Source organism: Cuculus canorus, chromosome 21 (assembly GCF_017976375.1).
Source record: "Cuculus canorus isolate bCucCan1 chromosome 21, bCucCan1.pri, whole genome shotgun sequence".
Lineage (NCBI taxonomy): Eukaryota > Metazoa > Chordata > Aves > Cuculiformes > Cuculidae > Cuculus > Cuculus canorus.
In genome coordinates, this window is record NC_071421.1 from 6,046,637 (window position 1) to 6,068,426 (window position 21,790).

The 21,790-nt window shown below is 40.6% G+C and overlaps 1 protein-coding gene across 6 annotated transcripts in view; it reads left to right on the top strand.

Moving 5' to 3' along the window:
- Nucleotides 1–13,578: 13,578 nt before the first annotated feature.
- PRDM2 (PR/SET domain 2) overlaps nucleotides 13,579–21,790 on the top strand; it is a 73,605-nt gene continuing 65,393 nt past the window's right edge. For all 6 annotated transcript variants that reach the window (XR_008453205.1, XR_008453206.1, XM_054085532.1 and 3 more), the window contains exons 1-2: nucleotides 13,579–13,664; nucleotides 20,512–20,585. Coding sequence is in view for 3 of the 6 variants with exons in the window: in XM_054085532.1 (XP_053941507.1) it covers nucleotides 20,577–20,585 (9 nt within the window). In the remaining 3 variants the exon portion in view is untranslated. The remainder of the gene's footprint in view (nucleotides 13,665–20,511; nucleotides 20,586–21,790) is intronic.

Below are 21,790 nucleotides of genomic sequence, written 5' to 3' on the forward strand. Positions count from 1 at the left end.
ATCATGATAATCCTTATGGTCAATAATTGTTAAACACATCAACTTACCTAGCTTTGCTTTTCTGTTTCTTTCATGTGTAGTGAACTATCATATCAATCCAACCTTTGGAAATAAAACCAATAATTGTCTTATTTTACAGTAATTATTCTTTATTTTCTTTAAAAAGAACTTATAAAATATTTTGACTTTCCCTCAATAAATTTTTTACCTGTGACTGACTGCATTCTGCAGCATTACTCATTTAACAGCCATGCAGTTTACTCTATCAATTCTTAAAGTTCTGCTATATTAAATCATTTATATTTCAAGAAAACAAGTCTACAGCATCTTACGGACAAGCAAAGAGGTCCCACCCTTGAAATACAATTCACACACACCTTAAAACACTTCCTAGTTCCTGTTACTCAGTTCAGTTGAAGACATTTGTCTTGGCTAGAAAGAGTTTAACTGCTCACACCAGTGTCTTTTGCTCCTGTACTTTCAGGATACACTACTTGAACAGGGGCAGATTATTTCAGGTTTTTTCAAAGAATTATGGTCAAGTTTCATGCATGACTGTTCTATTCACTTGTTGGAATTCTATGAATTAACTAAAAAGGTGTGCACACATAAGAAAGCAGGAGAGTTACATCTTTTTCTTATGATGGTGACATAAAAGAATAGAAATTTCTGTTATGCTAAGATTTAACAATTCCTCTGTACTAGAAACTACCCTGTAAGATGCACTTGATGTCTGACCAAATGCATGCCATATGGAACTATCAATTTTTCAACCACTGCCGGGAATAGCACAGATGTCATCAGTTTCTTCTACATCAGCTCAGTTGCTGTGAACGTGCAAACACCATAAAATGAGAAAACCATTCTTATGCCAGCTCTGAACACTGGTTAAGCCAGAAGTAACAAGACTCCACTTGAAAAATGCATAGCATAGAGCAGAAAACCTTTTAGGGAAGTATTGAGTTTTCCTGGATAACACACAACACCCCTTGAACAGCCTGAGTTCTGCTCAAGTAAACTGTGATTTACTCCTACTCCAGAATCTTTTACCAAGAGCCATTTTAGCTTCATTTACAGACTACCTATATTTTCTGGTCTTAACCATGCCTCTACACTCTGCCCTCTAATTTAAGGAAAGATTTATTAATTGTAGGTGAAATTAACCCCTAATCAAGTGGTCCATGCTCCACTAAAACATGATTTGGGGAGCTTCCAGCATTGGAGACTCAGTATTAAATATTGAGCTGTACCAAATCTGAACCTGCAAATATGTGAAGGCATTACTTTCCTTCTGATGACAGGTACAGAATACTCAGGGTATGGCTAAAGATATTAAGGGTTCTGAAGAATCAGACCTCCTCCATTATTCTGTCAACATGAAGAAACAGCAACTGCTGCAACACCAATAGATTTAATATTCTGATGATTCACACCGCCTTGCTGTCTACAAATACCAAGTGTAGAACATCCCATCTAGCATCAAGCAAAGCTCAAGAAACAATGGCTTCTTCATGAAAAGCTTCTTCATTTTTAATGTATCTATGTGCTATTAAAGAACTCTTAATTTAATTCCCTTTTGTAACTTTAGGACATGCTAGAAGTACAGACAAAGTCTGTGCAGAGAGCTATATTCCATACACAAACCACTGCAGTGTTCTGTGAGCGAGCTTTCATTGACTCAAGTTATCTAGCTTCCAATTCCTAGCTCAGGACTTGAAAGGTAGGTTGAACACAAGCCGTGTGGTTTTTGGTAGAATTTATCTGGAAGATGGGATCTTTTCTGGTTTGCAAAAAGTCAAACAGCACATTGTCCTAGGGCAAATACTTCTGTAAGTTGTGATGAATGATCAGTCTACTTGCTGGCAAAATTGAGGCCTGAGGTCAGGAGACTTCCTATGCATGAGAACACATCAGGAAGCTACAGCTCCATACTTTCACCAGCTGGCCAGGTTTGATTTGTACACACAGGGAACAACATTCAATATATCAACACTTGCTTTTAACTTAAAGTCCTTACTCCTGATCACATACATTCCTTTATAGTTAGTAACAGTAATGTTCCCTTTTGCAGCTCGGCTTTGAGTTATGAATGTGGCTCTCCCCAACAGACAAGCAGGCACCAGGCTTCCTGTGAGGATGCCAGATGTCTATAATATTTTTTTAGTGACATAGATGTCCTCTTGTATTTGTGTCTGTGGGGAAGATACACAGCAGCAGCACACTGAAAGCAACGGCTTGATGCATCAATATTTATAATACTCCTAGGCACCAGCACAGCAATCCTTACAAGAATTCATCTAAGTCCTGTTTTCACTGAGAACGGAAAGTATCAGAAAAATTCAAGTAAACTAGCAATAATTAAGATCAAACCAGAAGAACTATGGAGATCTCAAGCTACTCCTATACATTTAGAAGGTGTTCATTGATAGCTAAATACCAATTAAAATACACAGCAATTCCTTTTAAATGTAATTACTCACCATTTTAAGAGCACCTGCAGTATGTTATTGCAAATATCTTAATTACAGTCTTTCATTAGAAAGTAAGTGCAACCTGCACTTTAACACTTTGTGTACAGTTCTCAGGCTCTGTCATATCAAGGTGACGTATCATTCACACCAGGACAGCAGGCGCTACCTCCAGCTTAGGAGAGTGCGATACACCGATTGAGTGACTTGTCAAGGGTTATAACCACAAGTAGGGGAAAAGCCACCAACCCAAGAACCTTTAAGCATCAGTCTTGTCACAGCTTCATCTTAGTTCAAATGAAATTATGTCTCCCATTATGTTTTATGGCAACACCACCCTTAACATTCTGTAATATAAGATGGCAACAAAGGACAGGTAAAAAAGCAACCTGCTGTGTCTAACAAGATCTCTCGGGTCAGAATGCTCTGATTGTTTTTGATGAGAAACCATTCCATCTAAAATTAATTCCTCCTTCAGCATCTGAAATTTTGCAATGTAGACACTACTGAAGCACTGCCATATAAGCTCAAGTCATAACTGGCCTAGACCATGCCTGAAGACTATTGTTATATCTATTTTCACTTACCTACTTAACTAGACAAAGCACTCAATTAACCACATGTAACCTTTTCCAGACAGCTTTTTTTTAAGCTAAGATATTAATGATTCTGAAGTTGTCAGCATCTAGATTTGTTAGATGACTACTGATGGATACATACATACTATCACCTTCTGTAACCTGACACTAGGTGCCATAATGAGCTGTCTGAATTAGTGCTTTGTATGTTTTGCACAGCTGCAGCATGGAGGCATTTATGTATAAACAAACCCAGCACAACGCTAGCCATGTGTCTTTGTCCAGGCCTTGTGGATTTAGGCATCAGACCAAACCCACAGCTCCCCCTGCTCTACAGCAAACAGTTGGACTGCAACACAAAGATCCCTATTCAATCATGTAGCTTGTTCCAGGCTGGAGAAGTCAGATTTTCAGACTCCAGTAAATGCTAAATTGGCAAGTGTCTCAGCAGGCAAGGAGTGCTGCACATTCCATGCATTTTCAAGGTTGCATTCTGTTTCCAGAAAGCAGTTGGCAAGGATGATTGATATTCAGAATTCAAACTCGAACCAAAACAGTGACATTGACAAAAAGATTGGAAAGTGGAAGGAGCAGACAACTGCAAATCATTGTTTTCACTAAAAATTAATTTTCACCCGCATTTCCAGATCAAGCTAAAATGAAACAATGGGCTTACCCACCTGTGGGGTGATCCCAGATGTTAAGCCAACTTGCATAAGGGGAAAAGAAAATATCTTAAACATGTTTTGTTCTGGCAGATTAGAAGTTTCTCTCAAAACCTCCATCTGTCCATTGTCAGGCATACAGGGGCTCTAGGTCATCAACCTAGACTTTTCCCTGACCTAAGCTTCAGGTTATCATAGAGTCATAGTTCTCAAGCGTTTTCTGGAATCTCACAGCACAAATACAAAGATGAGGAACCACTCACTTCATCCTGGACTGTTCTTGCAGCATTAGAACGTTCTACTGAACAGAACCTTATTTTTACGTGCTGTCAGGACTCCACAAAGTACAAAACATTAAGGCTTGAAGTTCACCAAAATGCCCTTGGATATGGCCGAGCTATCATTTTCCACAATAACCCTTAAAATCTTTTGAAATAGATTCTTTGAAGGATAAGGGCATTCCCTTACATTAAACCACTGCAAGTTTTATCCAAGTTGAAATAAATAAACAAGTTTTACTGATAAATGAATACTGACTGGGACAGAAGGGTAGAAAAGTACTGCTCCTAAAAGCACTCAATGTCAGATCCTCTGTCTACAGCACGTCTATTGAATCAGTAAGCGTACACAGACAGATTCTTCTGAAAAGAATCATTTTATTTTAAGCTTACTTCTTCCTTAACAAGATAGAAATTCACAAGACAGCCTTCAAATCAAGCTCATTAATTTGGTTCAGTGAGAACATAGCTTTCAAAAAAATTGGCTTTTGAAAAGTTACTACAGAGTCCACTAAGTTCTAGCAAACTGTACCAAGACTTAACCATGCTGTCAGAAAGGTTGAGCTTCTCCAGATATGAGCTACTGAGCCACGTGTTGGTTCTGTTAGGCCGGGATTCTATTTATTGCAAGCTTACCTCAATGCGGTAACTACAGGCCATTAGGAAGCCAGATGGCTTTGATAATTTCTGCCGAGCATTGTCCAGATTTTGACATAAAGTACAGGCCACAATCAAATGCATTCTTCCTGTAATATGCCTCAAGATGCACATCAGTAACACAGCTTCTTTGTGCTTATAGTTATATAAAACCCCGCAATGCACTTCTTCACAAATGAAAAGCTGCTTTCTAGTCAATAAAGACTGAGTTGACAGCAAATATTTTTGCGCTTCTCCCCATTGCTAGATCTACCCCTTAGCGAAATTAAAAGGCAAAGAAGGATTTTTTCATAGCTTATCTTTCTGAAAGCATCATTAATTACTATGCAGTTTACCAAATAAACTTGAATCTTCTGTGCTCTACATCTAATTTAGGACTAGAGTATTTTTCTTCTGAAATGGTACAGCAACACTGGTATAAACCAGGTTTAATTTTCCTAACAGGAAGTAATCTAGGAAGAGGCTGTAACAACTGGCAGTAATAGCTAAGCATAGCATGACACATGCCAGCTTCCTTCTTAAAGGAATGTCCTTTCCTGCACACTTAGTATTGATGCAATTTGCTAAGAAATAAGTCACAGCCATTTGCATAATTCTTGTCTTCCTGCCTACACCTATACATACTGTTTACACAGAGAATTAAGAAAACTCCACTTCTCTCAACTTCGACATAGCTTTAGAAATGGGTGGTACAAGAGATTTTGACCCCAAAAGCCCTTAAAGATAAGTTGTATAATAAAATATAGCTTAATTTAACAGGCAGCCTTTGCTTTATTAGTAAAGCAGTGAAAGAACTTACAATACGTAAGTTGCTGCATAAAGTTACCTCTGTGATCCAGAGCTAGCCTTAGTCCAAAAAAACTGCTCCTGGCACTAAGATCTGCCTCTTTCGAAGAGACAAAGCATGAATGAGATTATGAAAATGCACATCGCTATTAACGACGACTCACAGAGAGGCAAACCCTGCCATCTGTTCATTCAAACCTAGAAGTGCTGAACTTAAGAAATGTTTAAGTCATAATTATGAACTTACTCCTTGAAAATAGCTTTTCTAATGGATTTTTCTAGCTCATTTTGTCATGATTAATAATTAGCTTACTTCCACAACAGGCAGGCTTGATTGAGGGGAAAGTAATAGAAGTATCTGAGAAGGTAAAGTATGCTTGAATTTTATGCAGAAAACTCAGCAAGAATGAATTAGGATTTGATACACTTGACAAGAAGCAACGTATAAAGAAATACACAAGCAGAATACTAAGATGAAAGACTCCTCACTGCAGGCTAATAATGCAGAGGCACGATGGCTGCATCCTCAGTAAACTGTACCCTAGCACCAGCTAGTGGCAAGAATTGCTGAAGGCTTTCTTAAAAGAAAAGCAAACAATAGTGAATAAAATAGAAAAGCTTCAGATTTTATAGACCGTCTCCCTGGCCATCAAGCCAGAGTTTATTTTTAAAATGCTCCCAACAAAAGCAGAGCTACAGACCTGTTTCAGAGTGTGCCTCCATCACCTATACAGCACCTCGAGTGTTTTTTACTGATCTAGCTGCTAGGAGTCAGAAGCAGCAGTTGTACAGACAGAAGCAAGATGCTTTCTCCATACTCAGTGCTACTTCATCCTCAGAGCCAGCTTGTCACTACACAAGTATTATGCAGGCAAAATAAGAGTTAAACTCTATTTTTAACACACCTTCCCTTCCACAGAGTATTGCAAACATCTTCTCTCAACATAAATTTTTCTTGTGCTTAAGTAATTAATTCAGCTAAGAAACTCGTGGTCATGCATTTTCTGAACCCAATCGTGTTGTGTTTGAATTAGTTTACAGAGGCAGTGCTAAAACATCTGCTCTAGTTTGCAATGGATACCATCCAAAGTCAGCTAATAAATTCAAATCTTTCTAAATCTAAATGGACCTTATCGTTATTTCTGTGCCATCATTGGTGTAATTGATAGAGATGAAATTCTAGAAAGTCAGTAGAAGTACTCATGTAATAGACTTACCCTATTGACTAAAGACCTCAGCAGCTGTCAAGTTCTGGAGAAGACAAGTGAAGCGCATCTATTCAGCCTTGGACAGAAGCGACCCATTCTGTAAAATGGAGAATATTAAGTCTTGGGTTCTATTGCCTATGATCAAGAGAACTCACTAACTTGGCACCATTACCCTGACCCATCAGAAATCCTTTTTGCTAAAGTCAGTCATATGGGAATTGCAGGAAGGCAACTCGGAGCATGCATACGGAAGACAATATCTACGATTAATAGGCATAAGCATATCATCAGTTCCATAAAGTGGTCTTGAAAAGAAGCCTGTGTCGCTAGAGGAAAATAGCACTTGTTGGCCAGCAGATCAGGGACATCAGCACAGCATAACGAACAAAAAACAAATTCAGATATGAATGACAATCAGTGAGACATAAGCGAGTAGGTCTCATTCTCCAGGACATTCCAAGCACAAGTTACCTAAGTAACTTCGTAGTTCAGCCACTTCTTTTTTTTACCTGTCAGAAATGCTTAAACACACCCAGGCAACCTGAAAGGTCAGCTCATGATTTTAGAGAGCACAACATCAACAAAACTGACATTTTCAGAACACAAAAAGATGTAAGCATTTGTAATTTTAATCAACTAAAGATCTGTGGCCTTCTGTGATCACCAGAAACAGCATAAATTGAAGTGCAGGTCTACTGCAACACCACCAGGTGGTATATATTCTCAATGTAAATGCGGGGAAAAATAAAAATGATTTGTACGCACAACCCGATCGACCCAAATTTTAAGCACAAATAAGTGACTACACGACATAATCAACAAAAGCAAAAACTTCCAGGCAACAAAAACTGAGAGGATCATCTGGCAATAAACAGGGGCAAGGGAGTTACAAAGACCAGCACAGGCTATGCCAAAACTAGAAAACTAGACAGCGTGTTCCTGTACAGCGCAACTGAATGACGGGTTCTGGAAAAACAGTATTAACAGTCACAGATGTCCTCCAATACAAGCAAAGAACACTACAAGTAAGAGACTGATTTATAGAAAAAAAATATTTGCGGCAAAGTTGACAGTGGAAGCTGTACTTCTAATGTAACTGTGGATGTTTCCTTCATGGTTCCCCAGCCAGTAAGCCAAAATCTGTCACCTCTGTTTCAATGCTGCCAGTCTGTTAGCCTCACTGGTTTTGGATACCTCTGAAAACAGGGGGTGATGGGCCTGCTATAGCATTTCTCACTCTGAGAGGGTAGCACACTGCAGTGAGCTTTGTAAAGACACTTACAACTCAAAGGAGCAGATCAAGAGCCTTAGAATTCGTACACAGAAGATTTCTATGTCAAGAGTGACATGCTAAGAGATTCATAAATAATGTGAGTTTCTACTATTTAACGACTGCAAACTAGCAATATTAATTCCAGACCAGAGATAAAATATTTTTCTTCCCCACATCCCTCTTCACCTTTGGCAAATAAGAATACAATGACACTCCTAAACCACAAATCCCTTTATCCACATAAGAAACTCCATTTGTGTCAGAACTTTGGTTATCACATCAAGATAAGAACTAATTATTTCCAGAAAAACATGCAGCTTTGAACTTTGACAAAGACTCTGTCCTGTCAAAACCATACTGTCCACACTACACACAACCTTAGCCTCCTTTCAAATGTTAGCAAGGCCTTACAGCACAACAGGAGTCAGCCTCATCCCAGTTTTCCTTTTGGCAATGTTTCATTTCAAGTGAAATACTGAAATTACACCTAACATTCTATCTGCAGCAGTTATTAATGAAAGAAATTTATTAATCAGAAGGATATATGCCAGAATCAACTACCTCACACTGCATTTCTTTAAGAGAAAGGATGTTAAATACCAGTGTCTTTCTAGTCCACCTTTCACTTTTAAAGGCTAAATATTAACTGATCACAGCAGCATAGAACAGTGTAAAGTATTTAGAACCCGGATAACCAGCAAAAAAAAAAAAGGGAAAAATATACTTAAGCAACGATTATGGGTCTCACTACCTTCAAAATTTATGAGAAAAATTGCACTAGAGGTACAGAGGTATTTCACTCACACTCAAAACATACAGACTAAATATCTAGAAGCTGGTTAAGCGACAGCTAGTTGGAAAACAATAGTGTCTATTAACACTTGAGCAAAGCACAGCTGCTTAGAGTAAGAGTGATAGGATAAAACAAAAATAAACAGTCTGGGAAACTACCAGTGAGGGCCCTAGTCAGAATAACTGTAATTCCCATGGTCTCATGTATGTAATACTGAAGTAAGAAATTGTGCCTTATGACTCAAGTTTCTCCACATCTCCAAGTTTGCTTTCATAGATAAAGTGGAAGTTTGTTTGTGGATATCACATTACTCCTTCTTCAGTCTCAAAAGGTAGCAGATGTTTGTGGCAATAATCATAGAATATAATCCATTACAAGTCACTGTATGAAAAATATGAAGATTCTATAAAGCCATTTTACTGCCTCTTTTGGTTTAATAAGTCCTAGATAGATCAATAGATCACCTAAATAGATGAGTATTACTATTACACAGCTTAACAACAATACTCAAGTTACTTCAAGCAATTCCAAACACAAAGTGTGTATTTTCTAAGTGATTTACTATCACGAAATTAACATCTTATTATTCAAGGACACCCTTAAGCAGATTCACCAAACATTTGACACAGCTACTGTTATATTTCCAGTGTCTTATTTGTATCCCTTGTGTGTTTGTTTGTTCTGTTCCTGTACTAACTTCATCAAGTTAGTACGTATTATTCCACCCACAAGCTAGTATTCATCACAGGCATTCTCACCTTTACCCGAAGGAGATCTAGAACATAGATAATAGGCTTGTTGCTATACATACTTTTATTGTTAATTCATTATTGACTCACTGCAATATATTGGAACCTTTTGATAAGACTTCTAGCAGGCAGAAGTACCCTACCTCTTTCCTCTCACTTTTCCTTGAAGCTTTATCTTCCCTTCATACTATTTCTCCTACTATGAATTTTCGAAAGAAAAAGAATCTGCTGCAAGACAAATAGAAACACTATACTATGTAGTAGTAAATGAAAACTTGTATGTATAGTAGTGACACAGTTTTCAAGGAATTTTTTTTTGTTACAAGTTATTTCTTTAAAGGTCTTGGGGAATGTTTTTTACTAAAGATTGCAAATACCAAGCCTAGAAGGAACTATGCATCCATTTGTGTAAGAATAGAAATAAATAGGATACAGGTGCAACAGCACATTTACTACCAGATAGCTGACATAGTTGAGTAAATGGCTTTGGAATGCCTAAGGAAAGGCCAGGACAACAGATAAGGCATGGGAATAGTAACATTGCAACTGTTAGTTACCAAAAGTACTGATAAACTGACAGCACCAGACAAGTTTCTTTCCCCTCTTTTGCAGTCACACACAATACGTTTATGAGACCTACATTTCATACAGATATCGAATGACTATTACAGTTTTCTTCTCTGAAAATTTTGACTGAAAAAAATGAGCTAACGTTTCTTTAGAATACCGACAAGTACAATTTCCTTAATTTACAAATAAAATAAATGCAACTCAACCTAAAAGCCTATCTTGTGTTAGCTAACAGCAAACTCTTTAAACATTTAGATTCCATTTGTACTGACAGTTACACTTAGTCTTACTAGCACACTAAAAATAAAAATATATTTTGTCTTAGCATTCAAAGTTCTCACACTTACCAAATGAACCTTCCAAGAACCTATGGATTTAACAAGAACTTGTTTGAAAGTTTTAGCTTCTGTTATAGTGGAACTATAACCTGTATTAGTAGCAATTACATACAAAAAAGCAAACAGCTGAATGAGTTACCTGATACAACTTCCTACTTGGGTCAGAGCTCCAGCTTTTCAAGAGTCCCTTTTTCACCTACAATACAAGGGTACAACAAAAAATCATCACTAGATTAAGTAGCAAACATTAAAAGCAACAGCTAAGCAGTCTTTATAAATGATTATACAGTTATTAAGAATTTCATATTGATTTAGCATTATATTTTTACATATTAAGGACCGAAATTGGATTTTTGAGCAAGTATAAAAATTGAAGATTTAAAACCCCATCTACTAAAACAGTGTTTAAGAACATTTAATACTAAAACAAATAAAAAAAACTCTTTAAAGTCTTCAATTAAGCCAAATATAAACCAAGAATAAAATATCAGCTACACGTTCCTACTTTATCATTACACCAAGCCAAACAAAACCTGTAGAAAACAAAAGAAAAGAAACCCAAGCAGCTGACTGAAAAAAACACTCTCACCTTCACACCCTAACCTGCAACTGAAAATTAGTACGAGCTTCCACCATGTCTTTTAAAGGGACATCCTCCAACCAGCAACAGGGTGAGTCTTCAAAGTGAGCCTCTGAAAAGCCACTACAGCCTTGACCAGGAAGGAAAAGAGGAAAAAACTATTAGTAGTTGATCAAAAGCCTTTACTTCTTTCAGCTTTAAATGAGTGAGTCAGCATTTCTACTGTAGAAATGAAGTTATAAACACAAAATAAAATGAGCAAACTGAAAGGAAGAGTTTAAAATACCAGTGTTTTGTAGTCAGCCCTGTTTATTTGTGGGTTAGCTTGCTGATACCTGCCCTGCCTGGTTTGCTATCTAGGTAACAATGCTTTCAGAGTAGAGAGCAGGAGTTAAGAAGGTAATAGGCTAATTTATTTTTTTGAATGGGAGTGTTCTCTTTTCGAAGCTTTTTCTAGAGCGCTAACAATGTTAAGTAGCGGAAAGTTATAACTTGCTATTTGTGATACATTTTGAAAAAATTAAAAATCTTGAAGGTAGAAAGGTTTGTACTCGAGCTGATGTGGTATGTATTTTGTTCTGTTTTTGTTTTCTCTATTATAGGTATAAGCCTCTAACATGGCAGCTTTGTTTTTTTTCTTAAAATAGCCCCAAAACTTACATACCTGTAATTACTCTAGCTTACTTATAAAATTAAATACTAATACAGCTGCATTAGAGCAGAGCTAGGGAAGGGTCTGGAGCAGAAGGGGTTCTGGGAGCAGCTGAGGGAACTGAGATTGTTTAGCCTGGAGAATAGGAGGCTGAGGGGAGACTTCATCACTCTCTGCATCTCCTGAAAGCAGGTTGTGATGAGGTGGGTGCTGGGCCCTTCTCCAAAGGAACAAGGGATAGGATGAGAGGAAATAGCCTCAAGTTATGCCAGGGGAAGGTTAGATTGCCTACTAGGAAAAAATTCTTTACTGAAAGAGTGGTGAAGCCCTGGCAGTGGCTGCCCCGGGGCAGTGGTGGAGTCTCCATCCCTGGAGACAGTCACAACACCCTGACAATATTCCAGGAGCATTTGGCCAATGCACCCACCCACAGTGTAAATGTTGGGGTTATCCTGTACAGGACCAGGAGCTGGACTCGATGGTTCTTGGGGGTCCCTTCCAACTCAGATCATTCTGTGAAGTAAAAGACGGGCAGATGAGGTGCTCAGGGATGGTTCAGCAGTGGACGGGTATGACTGGACTCGATGATCTCAAAGATCTTTTCCAACGATTTTGTGACTCTCCTCAACCACTGATGGTTTTGCCCCCCCCCCCCCCCCGAGCAAACCACCTCCCTGCGGGGCTGCATGTCTACAAAACGAAGGAAAACAGACTAAAAAACAGTAAAAGGAAAAGAGAACTTGCTCTTCTCCACAGCTCACTGAGATGACACCAAGCTGAGTGATGCAGTTGCCACACCAGACGGATGGGATGTCATCCAGAGGGACCTGGGCAGGCTGGAGAGGTGGGGCTGTGAGAACCTCATGAGGTTCAACAAGGCCAAGTGCAAGTCAGGACAATCCCCAATTTCAATACAGGATGGGGGATGATGTGATTGAGAGCAGTCCTGTGGAGAATGACTTGGGGTGCTGGTTGATGAGAAGCTTGACGTGAGCCGGCAACGTGCACTCACAGCCCAGAAACCAACCGTGTCCTGGGCTGCATCAAAAGGTAAGAATTAACTGATAAGTTTTACTGCAGCTGGTTTGTATGTTGAATTATCTTGTCATATAAATCTGCCTTGCATCAAGAGATAATATGCAGACAATCTCCAGACATGGATAAATAACCTGAAAGAATAAACCCTTTCTTAAGAGTTTTATTGATATGCTTAATTGTCTTGTAAGATGTAGTTGCCTTAGGTCAAGAGATAACCTGAAGGGAGACTCCAGACATGGTTGGATAACCTAAAAAAAACACTCTTTGGGGACTTACATGGTTTCTTATAGAAATTAATATATATACACCTACTGCTTTTGTAGGAAGGTGTGTTTTTTTTTTTAGAGGGGCATCCAGTTCAGCGCTGAACTGTATAATAAAAATATTATTGCCTTTGCATCAATTTGTCCTTTTCAACATTTTGCCAGTGAATGGTGATAGGACAAGGGGGAATGGCCTCAAGCTGTGCCAGGGGAGGGTCAGACTGGACATCAGGGAAAAGTCTTTCGCAAGAAGGGTCATCGGGCACTGGAACAGCTGCTCAGGGAGACGGTGGAGTCACCATCCCTGAAGTAATTAAAAGATGGGTAGATGAGGTGCTCAGGAACACGGTTTAGTGGCAGATGGAATGGTTGGACTCAGTGATCTAAGAGGTCTTTTCCAACCTGGTGATTCTATGAGTAAGTGTTCCTCACAAAAAGCAGCATGGCCAGCAGAGTGCGGGAGGCGATTCTGCCCCTCTATTCCTCTCTTGGGTTGGAACTGGATGGGCTTTGAGGTCCCTTCCAACCCAAACCGTTCCGTGAGTCTTTAAGGGCGTCGGCTCGCGGGACGGGCCGTCCTCAGGGTAAACCCGGCGAGGAGAAAGAGGTGATGAGGAGCTGGAAGGAGGAGGCGGGGGTCCCCGCGGGGTCCGTGCCCGCTGGCCTCCCCCCAACGTCACTTCCGAGGCCGCAGACAAAATGGCGCCCGGGTGGTGCCGGCGCTGAGCGCGCTGCGAGCCGGGGCCGCGGGCGGCGGCAGCGCCGCAGGTGATGGGGGGCGGCGGGGGGAGCGCGGCCGGAGCGAGGCTGGGCGGGACGGGGAGGGGGCGGCGGGGAGGGGAGGGGGTGGAGCCGCCCCGCGGCGACCGAGGGGCTGAGAGTCCGTGCGGAGGGGCACGGGCCGGGGCAAGGCTGAGGAGCCGCTCCATCACCTGCGCTGTTGGGAGGCTGCTGGGTGCACGCAGCTCCCTTGGAGGCTGCTTGTGTATAGGCAGCTTCCTCGGAGGCGGCTTTTTGCAGGCAGGGAGCATCCTTGGGGGCTGCCGTTTGCAGGCAGGGAGCTCTCTTTGGAGGCTCCTTTTTGCAGGGAGCTCTCTTTGGAGGCTCCTTTTTGCAGGAGCTCTCTTTGGAGGCTGCTTTTTGCAGGGAGCATCCTTGGGGGCTGCTTTTTGCAGGCACGGTGCTCCTTTGGAGGCTGCTTTTTTCCAGGGAGCTCCCTTGGAGGCTGCTTTTTTCCAGGGAGCTCCCTTGGAGGCTGCTTTTTTCCAGGGAGCTCCTTTGGAGGCTGCTTTTTTCCAGGGAGCTCCCTTGGAGGCTGCTTTTTTCCAGGGAGCTCCCTTGGAGGCTGCTTTTTTCCAGGGAGCTCCCTTGGAGGCTGCTTTTTTTCCAGGGAGTTCCCTTGGAGGCTGCTTTTTTTCCAGGGAGCTTTCCTTGGAGGCTGCATGTTTGCAAGCAGCTCCCTAGGAAAGGCTGCCTTGGAGGTGTGAGGGAGGCAGAGCTTTAACCCAGCCTCATCCATCACCTTCCCAGTAGTTGATCATAGGCTTTTGGCTATTCGCACACCTTAAAGCTGTCTGCATGTCAAGCTGGGGAGAGGGGTTTGGAGAAGGTAACAGGTGAAGTGGTTTTCTCACTGGAAATGTCCATGCTAGGACAGGTCGTATAAAGCAGAGACTTTGGGGCAGTGGCGAAGAACATTTGGAGTGGGAGAGAAAATGTGAGTTTAAGACATTTGGGACAGCTCAAGAATAGCATCTTATTGTACATTTTATATTTGAAGTCAGAGCAGCGTGCGGAGCACCACGGAGAACTCGTGAGCGTGTAGCTCGAGTCTTTAGAGAAGTTCTAATGGTTTCAAATTCATATGAAGCTGCAGAATTCTCATTTTGAAATAATAAAGAAAACTTGAGATTCTTTTCAGCGAGTAAGTAAAGGGAGAAGTAAAGGAAGGTGAAGGTAATCTTATTTTAAGTTTGAGTAATCAATAGTGGACAGCTCTCAAAAATGATAGGGCTGCTCGTAGAGAAGAGAAGGCTCCGAGGAGAGCCTGGAGCAGCTTCCAGTACTGAAAAGGGCTACAGGAAAGCCAAGGAGAGGCTCTTGGTCAGAGCAGTGGTGGCTGCCCCATCCCTGGAGGTGTCCAAGACCAGGTTGGATGGGGCTTGGAGCAACCAGATCCAGTGGAAGGTGTCCCTGCCCGTGGCACGGGGTTGATACTGGATAGGCTTTGATGTCGCATCCAACCCAAACCGCTCCATGATTCTATGATTTCCAGTGCCACTCCAGTTTGCTGCTCCCAGTCCACATGCCTGACTTCGGGCGTGTTACTCGGATGCAAAGTCTTTTTCACTTTATTCACACCTAGTAGCTAGATTAGGAGAAGTGGTGATATACAGCAGGGTGGTGTGCAATTATTATGTTGTTGTCCTTCCGTGCTTGCCACATTTTAATAAAAATAATGTCTGTGTTAAGAATTCAGGTGTGCATTTGTTGGCGTAGGCAGAGAGGCCGTCAGCTCTTCCAGCAATTGAAACGTGATGGTTGAGTCAGTGATAGCGTTGACACTCTTCAGATAGAGAACTGCATCCTTCAGAGGTGGAGGGAGTGGATTTTGAGAAGCAAAGGACTATTGGCCATGTAGAGACAGCAGTGAGGACCGCGTGATAGCACCTCTTAAGTTTCGGGCGTAGAGCTCCCGGGGTTTTCTAGGGCAGAAGTGTCTCATTAGCCCATCTGCATCATAGACCTTAAAAACGAGCCCAAGTTTCACTTGCAGTGAAACATTACTGATGTTAAATAAAAGGGCAAATCATCACTTTGGATAAAATAGGTAGAAATGCCATGTTGGGTGTTGTGTTTGGAGATTGCTGAATTGATGCCTGTTCAGCGTAGGTGTGGAGATCCAAACAATAGTCTTATTCCAGAGTAGCATGGAAGATTGGGCGTTGAAGCACGTTTGTGCATTTGTATAACTTATTTTTCTCCATCAATAGTTGCTTGAGAATGGAAGGGAAATAAAGCAGAAAGTCAAAGCAAACTACTGCTTTTCTGTAAAAACCAAAATGGCTCTTGTAGTCTTTCCTCCAATGCAGCGATGTCCCCATTTAACTGTTTTACGTGAAAGCTTTGATCCTTAAGGTTAAACAAGTAATGGAATATAAAGAGATCTGAATATTGTTCCTTACTGAGTGGCTGTTTGTTGAATACTGAAGTTCAGAGGGATCTAGAGATGACTGGTGTGGCAGGGCATTTCTTGTATCATTGGTATTCAGTTGATAGTTTATTTGCCGCGTGCCTGCAAGACCTTCAAGTGAGGATCTCAACCAGAAAAAAGAATAATAGTTGCTTATAGCAATAGGGCAATACATGGAACATCATGAGTGTTTTGCTACTGATGGAGACTGCTGTGTGTATGATTTTTATCAGGGATTTACCAACAGCAGTAGTTCGTAAACTCCGTGACGAGTGGTGTTCCTCAGGGGTCCGTACTGGGACTGGTGCTCTTTAATATCTTTATCAATGATATTGACAGCGAGATCGAGTGCACCCTCAGCAAGTTTAGAGATGACACCAGGCTGAGTGATGTAGTTGCCACACTGGAAGGACAGGATGTCATCCAGAGGGACCTGGACAGGCTGGAGAAGTGGGGCTGTGAGAACCTCATAAGGTTCAACAAGGGCAAGGGCAAGGTCCTACACCTTGGGGCAATCCCGGATTTCAGTACAGGATGGAGAATGATGTGATTGAGAGCAGCCCTGCAGAGAGGACTTGGGGTGCTGGTTGATGAGAAGCTCGACATGAGCCGGCAATGTGCGCTCACAGCCCAAAAACCAACCGTGTCCTGGGCTGCATCCAAAGCAGCGTGGCCAGCAGGGTGAGGAAGGGGATTCTGCCCCTCTATTCCTCTCTTGGGAGACCTCATCTGGAATACTGTGTCCAGTTCTGGAATCCTCAATGTAAGAAGGAGATGGAGCTGTTGGAACAGTTCCAGAGGAGGCTACAAGGGATGATCCGAGGGCTGGAGCACCTTCCAGCTGAGGACAGGCTGAGAGAGTTGGGGTTGTTCAGCCTGGAGAAGAGAAGGCTCTGAGGGGACCTTCCAGTACCTGAAGGGGTTCCAAGAAAGCTGGAGAGGGACTGTTCATAAAGGCTTGTGGTGATAGGATGAGGGGCAATGGGTATAAACTGGAGAGGGGCAGATTTAGACTGGACATTAGGAGGAATTTCTTCACCATGAGAGTGGTGAGGCCCTGGCCCAGGTTGCCCAGGGAAGCTGTGGCTGCCCCATCCCTGGAGGTGTTCCAGGCCAGGTTGGATGGGCCTTGGGCAGCCTGAGCCAGTGGGAGGTGTCCCTGCCCATGGCAGAGGGGTTGGAACTGGATGATCTTTTATGTCCCTTCCAACCCAAACTATGCTCTGATTCTGTGAACTGTTGAGTTGTATTATCTGCGTTACCTTTTTACACTCCTGCAACGTATTAGCTGTTGACCTTGTTAGTGTGTGACAGGGCAGGTCCTAAGACTTGGAACTCCTCCAATGAAATAATTTCTTTTATTAATGTGTGTTTTCTCTGATTGTATTCTTAGCTGAAAAATATTTCTTCCCTGTCTCCGTATAAAACATGCCGGTAGACAAAAATGGGAGGCTGAGTCCTGTATTGTAAAGGGAAATGACCGAAATGGACTTTTTCACCTAAATCACCACTGTCCATCTCTGAGAAAATGGAAATTTGAATTTAATGTCTTTGCAAGTAGAGTTGAAAGCGTCCTTATATCCAAAGATGGGAATGGTATTTCTGTGTATTTGGGGTTGTTAAGAGACTTGTTATTTTCTGTTGACTATTCTTGCCCGCTTGCTGTTTAATTAATAAACTTGGGTTTTGCTTTTGTGTTGTTGATTTCTTGGCTTATTTTCTTGGCTATCTGCCTAAACACTTCTAAAGTGTAAAAGTTTAAGTTACGTGGCAGTAAGCAAAGCCTTTTTTGTTAAGGGTTAATAGGCAGTAGATTTTAGTGTTCAGAAATTCGCTGCTTCTGGCAGTTTTGAGATACTGAAAAAGTCTTTGCAATTAAGTGCCCACAGATAGTGCTTCTTGTTTCGATCAAATACATGTTTTAATCTTTCAGAGTTAAGATGACCCTAATTTCTTTTCTTGCAAGCTTTGTTTCACCTAATACATGGTGGATTAGAGAATTTCAGTATTGAACTGAAAAAAATGTTCGTGTCCTGATGTTAAAAAAATATATATATATTAAAAAATCACGTGCTGCAACTGGAAACTAAAAGCAAAAGTGCTCAGCAGTATCCTAGCCTGAACCCTGCATCGTTAGAAAAGCAAACTGCTGAAGACTTTCAGGTTTTGTTCCTTGGTGCTGTAATGAATGTGTTTTTACTGGAGCAGTGATGTAATGCATGTCCCATTTTCAGCTTCCAAAATAGGATTGATGGTCTTATGCCTGGTTTTTCCTTGCTCTGGATTGGAAGCAGTGTTCTCTTTGATGGCTTTTTCATTCTAGGTTATTGTTTTATTTGGTTTTTTGTTTTTTTGTTTTTTTAAATAACAACAAACTCATGTGCAGAAATGATAAATAAGGCTTATAAAATCTGAGGATAGACTGCTTAGTACAGCCTGGGAATGCTTATTAGAAATACAGAGGCTGATTTAGTTTGACAAAGACAATCTGCAATGTCGTTTTTGTATAAAATGACTTACTTTTGTTTGCAGACTTTATTCCCAACAATTTCATTTTATTTTTTTTTGTAAGGGAATGTTTAAATTCTTAATTATAGTGACCTTCAAGTACCTGAAAGGGTTACAAGAAAGCTGGGGAAGGACTGTTCACAAAGGCTTGTGGGGATAGGATGAGGGGCAATGGGTATAAACTGGAGAGGGGCAGATTTAGGCTGGACGTTAGGAAGAATTTCTTCACCATGAGAGTGGTGAGGCCCTGGCCCAGGTTGCCCAGGGAAGCTGTGGCTGCCCCATCCCTGGAGGTGTTCCAGGCCAGGTTGGATGGGCCTTGGGCAGCCTGAGCCAGTGGGAGGTGTCCCTGCCCATGGCAGGGGGTTGGAACTGGATGATCTTTAAGGTCCCTTCCAACCCAAACTATTCTATGTGGAGGATGCACAAGAAAGCTGGAGCCAAAGAGTGGTGAAATTTAACCACATCCAGAGTGACCGGGGCTCGTGTTGAAACCTGCGGAGCGTTCTCCACTTGTTTGGTAGCTTCTTGATGTTGGCTGTGGTCTCCATCAGTGTTAGAGAAAACTATAGAATATCAATTGCTTGGGATCTATCATTCCTAGGAGTTGACTTGTGTTTGACAGATCTACTGAAATAAGTTAGAAATTCGAAATAGGACATTCCAAAAGGAATGCTTTTCTTCAGCTGTTTGAAAGTCGTGCAGATGGAGCTCCTTATTCTGGAATGGATGAGCTGGCAAACTGTAAATCCCACAAAACCGGTTGCAAACTGGAACTGAAATGCAGATGTTTCAGCTCTTTGTCTAAATTCAAATGTAGCATGGAAATACCAGGACAAAAGGAGTTAATCCTGAAGAATCGCTTACAATAGAAATAGCCTTTTCAAGGAAGTTTTTCCTTTTCTTACGAATTTCTTAAGCAGCACAACATTTGTATGGAGCTTGGCAGTATTTTCACTGCTGTTACGCAGCGTTAAGAATTCTTACAGAGCAAAGATGTGAAGGATTAGATGAAATTTATTTGGAGTATATTATGCTTGAGTGTATTTTAAATGTTAACGTTTATACAAAGTACTTACTAAAAATTAGTTAATCATTACTATAATAAATAACCTAAAGACAGAGAGGAAACAGCTTGAATAAAATGCTTTAAGTGATCAAGTACTCATTAGCCTGCAAAAAAGGGTATTGTTCATTTATTGGAAATTCTGTATGACACCAGGAAGGATCATGTTTCCAGCTGTAATGCTTTTTTGTATTTTTTTTTTTTAAAAGAAAAGTGAGTCGATCCAGACTCTGATACCAGACTCTTAGATACAGCATCGTTCTGATTAGCTTTGTCTTAAGTCATGGATTTCCAAATGTGATGCCTACTTAAACTAGGAATTTTTGTTGGACATCTTTTGAAATCTCAGCCTTCTTTTAAACAAGAATGGCAAATGTGTCAGTGTAATAAAATACCTTCGTCAAAGGCTCAATAGTAAGGAAGAATTTCCGATTTCTGATATGGGAGAGCGGAGACAGAAATGCATGTGTTCTGTTAATTTGAAAATCCCTTAAGGTCTTTCACAATGCTTTGATAAATTCTAAAGAGATCTGACTTCTGAAGTTATTAAAAGTGGTTGAACAAGCAAACTTGGTTTAAAAGCAAACGAAATAATCCTACTTGAGCACATTTCGGTTGCGTCATTTAAAAATGGGAGAAAGATTAACGATAGGTATGTTTTGAGATCATTCATATACATTTGAGCAATAATAACAAAACTATAGCTTGGAGCAGGATTTTTTTATCAAGCAATATGCTCCTTTGTGACAAATGCTTTAGGAAGAGACACTACCAGTCTGTGTGTGCATTCAATTCAGTGTCGATTTGTAGGTAGGTACGTGTTACAATTGCCTGTTTTTCTTTTTTAGGGCTGATGTAATGAAAGGAGTTTCTTTGTTGTGTGTATCCTTTCAGAACACAACAGGAATTCAAAATGAATCAGGTGAGTATCAATGTAAGACTTTATCGAAATATTTAGATGTTAGAACAGTTAATTATTAAGAAAAATAAATCATCCACTATAAGAGAAATGTTCTTTAAAATCTTTAATGTCATTGTTTCATAAGCCTCCTTTCCACAACATGTATCCGTATGAGATTTAGATTTATATTATTTCATGGATTTAAGTGGTTAGTGTGTGAATTCCCTTTATCAGCATGTTATTACTGGTGGCACCTCGTATAACACCTCTCCAGAAAAATCTATTTCAGCCTGAAGCTTTTGGTAATAATTCAGCTGCTTATAAAAGTGGCTTGAAAATGGAAGGCTTCACCTTATTTTTTAAACCTTTTTAAACCACTTTTCCATTTCAAATATGCGGTGAACAATCAGAAATTGATTTTCCCTAGGATCAAGGATAAAGATTGGGAAAGCGTGTTTTTGTGATGCAGTGCCCCGTGCTATGGATGCAGGAATACCGTGGCAGGAGGGGTTTGTTTTAATTGGCCTCAAAGGGTACAGGATGTTCTTTGGCATTTGTCTGTCCAAGTAGGAATTACACATCTGTTTGTCCATCGTGCACAACTGTATTGCTTAAAGATACTTATAGAAAAAGTACATGTTGCCTTAAACTTTTCTGTTAAGAACTTCTCTCTATGGATGATCTTAAAGTCCCTTTGGATGTGGGAATGTGAACACAGGATATTACGCTGAAGGAATGCTCTTTTGGGGGCTAAAAACACTGGCTGTGAACAGAAGCTTTCTTAGCCAGAAACAACCATGCTACAGAGTCATGTAAAATGCTTTGTACGCTCTTTTTTACTGATGCCTGTATCTAATGAGGGCTTTCATTGTCCTTTATGCCCTTATTTGATCAGCAGCAGTGAATACAATTAGTGCTTTACTGAAGTATGTTCTTGATGAAATTATTGAAGTACATATATAATAGAAGCAATTACAGTGTGAAACGGGTTGGTGGGATGTTTCCTGTTGCTTTTTTTCCCCTCTGATTGAAAGTGAAAAATCTTCAATATATGTGTGCATGTTTTAAAAGTAAAAAGCAAAATATAATCTCTATCAGAGCCTTGAAATATGGATTATAAAAAAAATACCTATTTGTATCTATACACAAATGTGAATAGATATTTGTGTATTCACAAATATAAATGTGAATTTGTGTATTCATTATGTAATACAAATAACATTTGT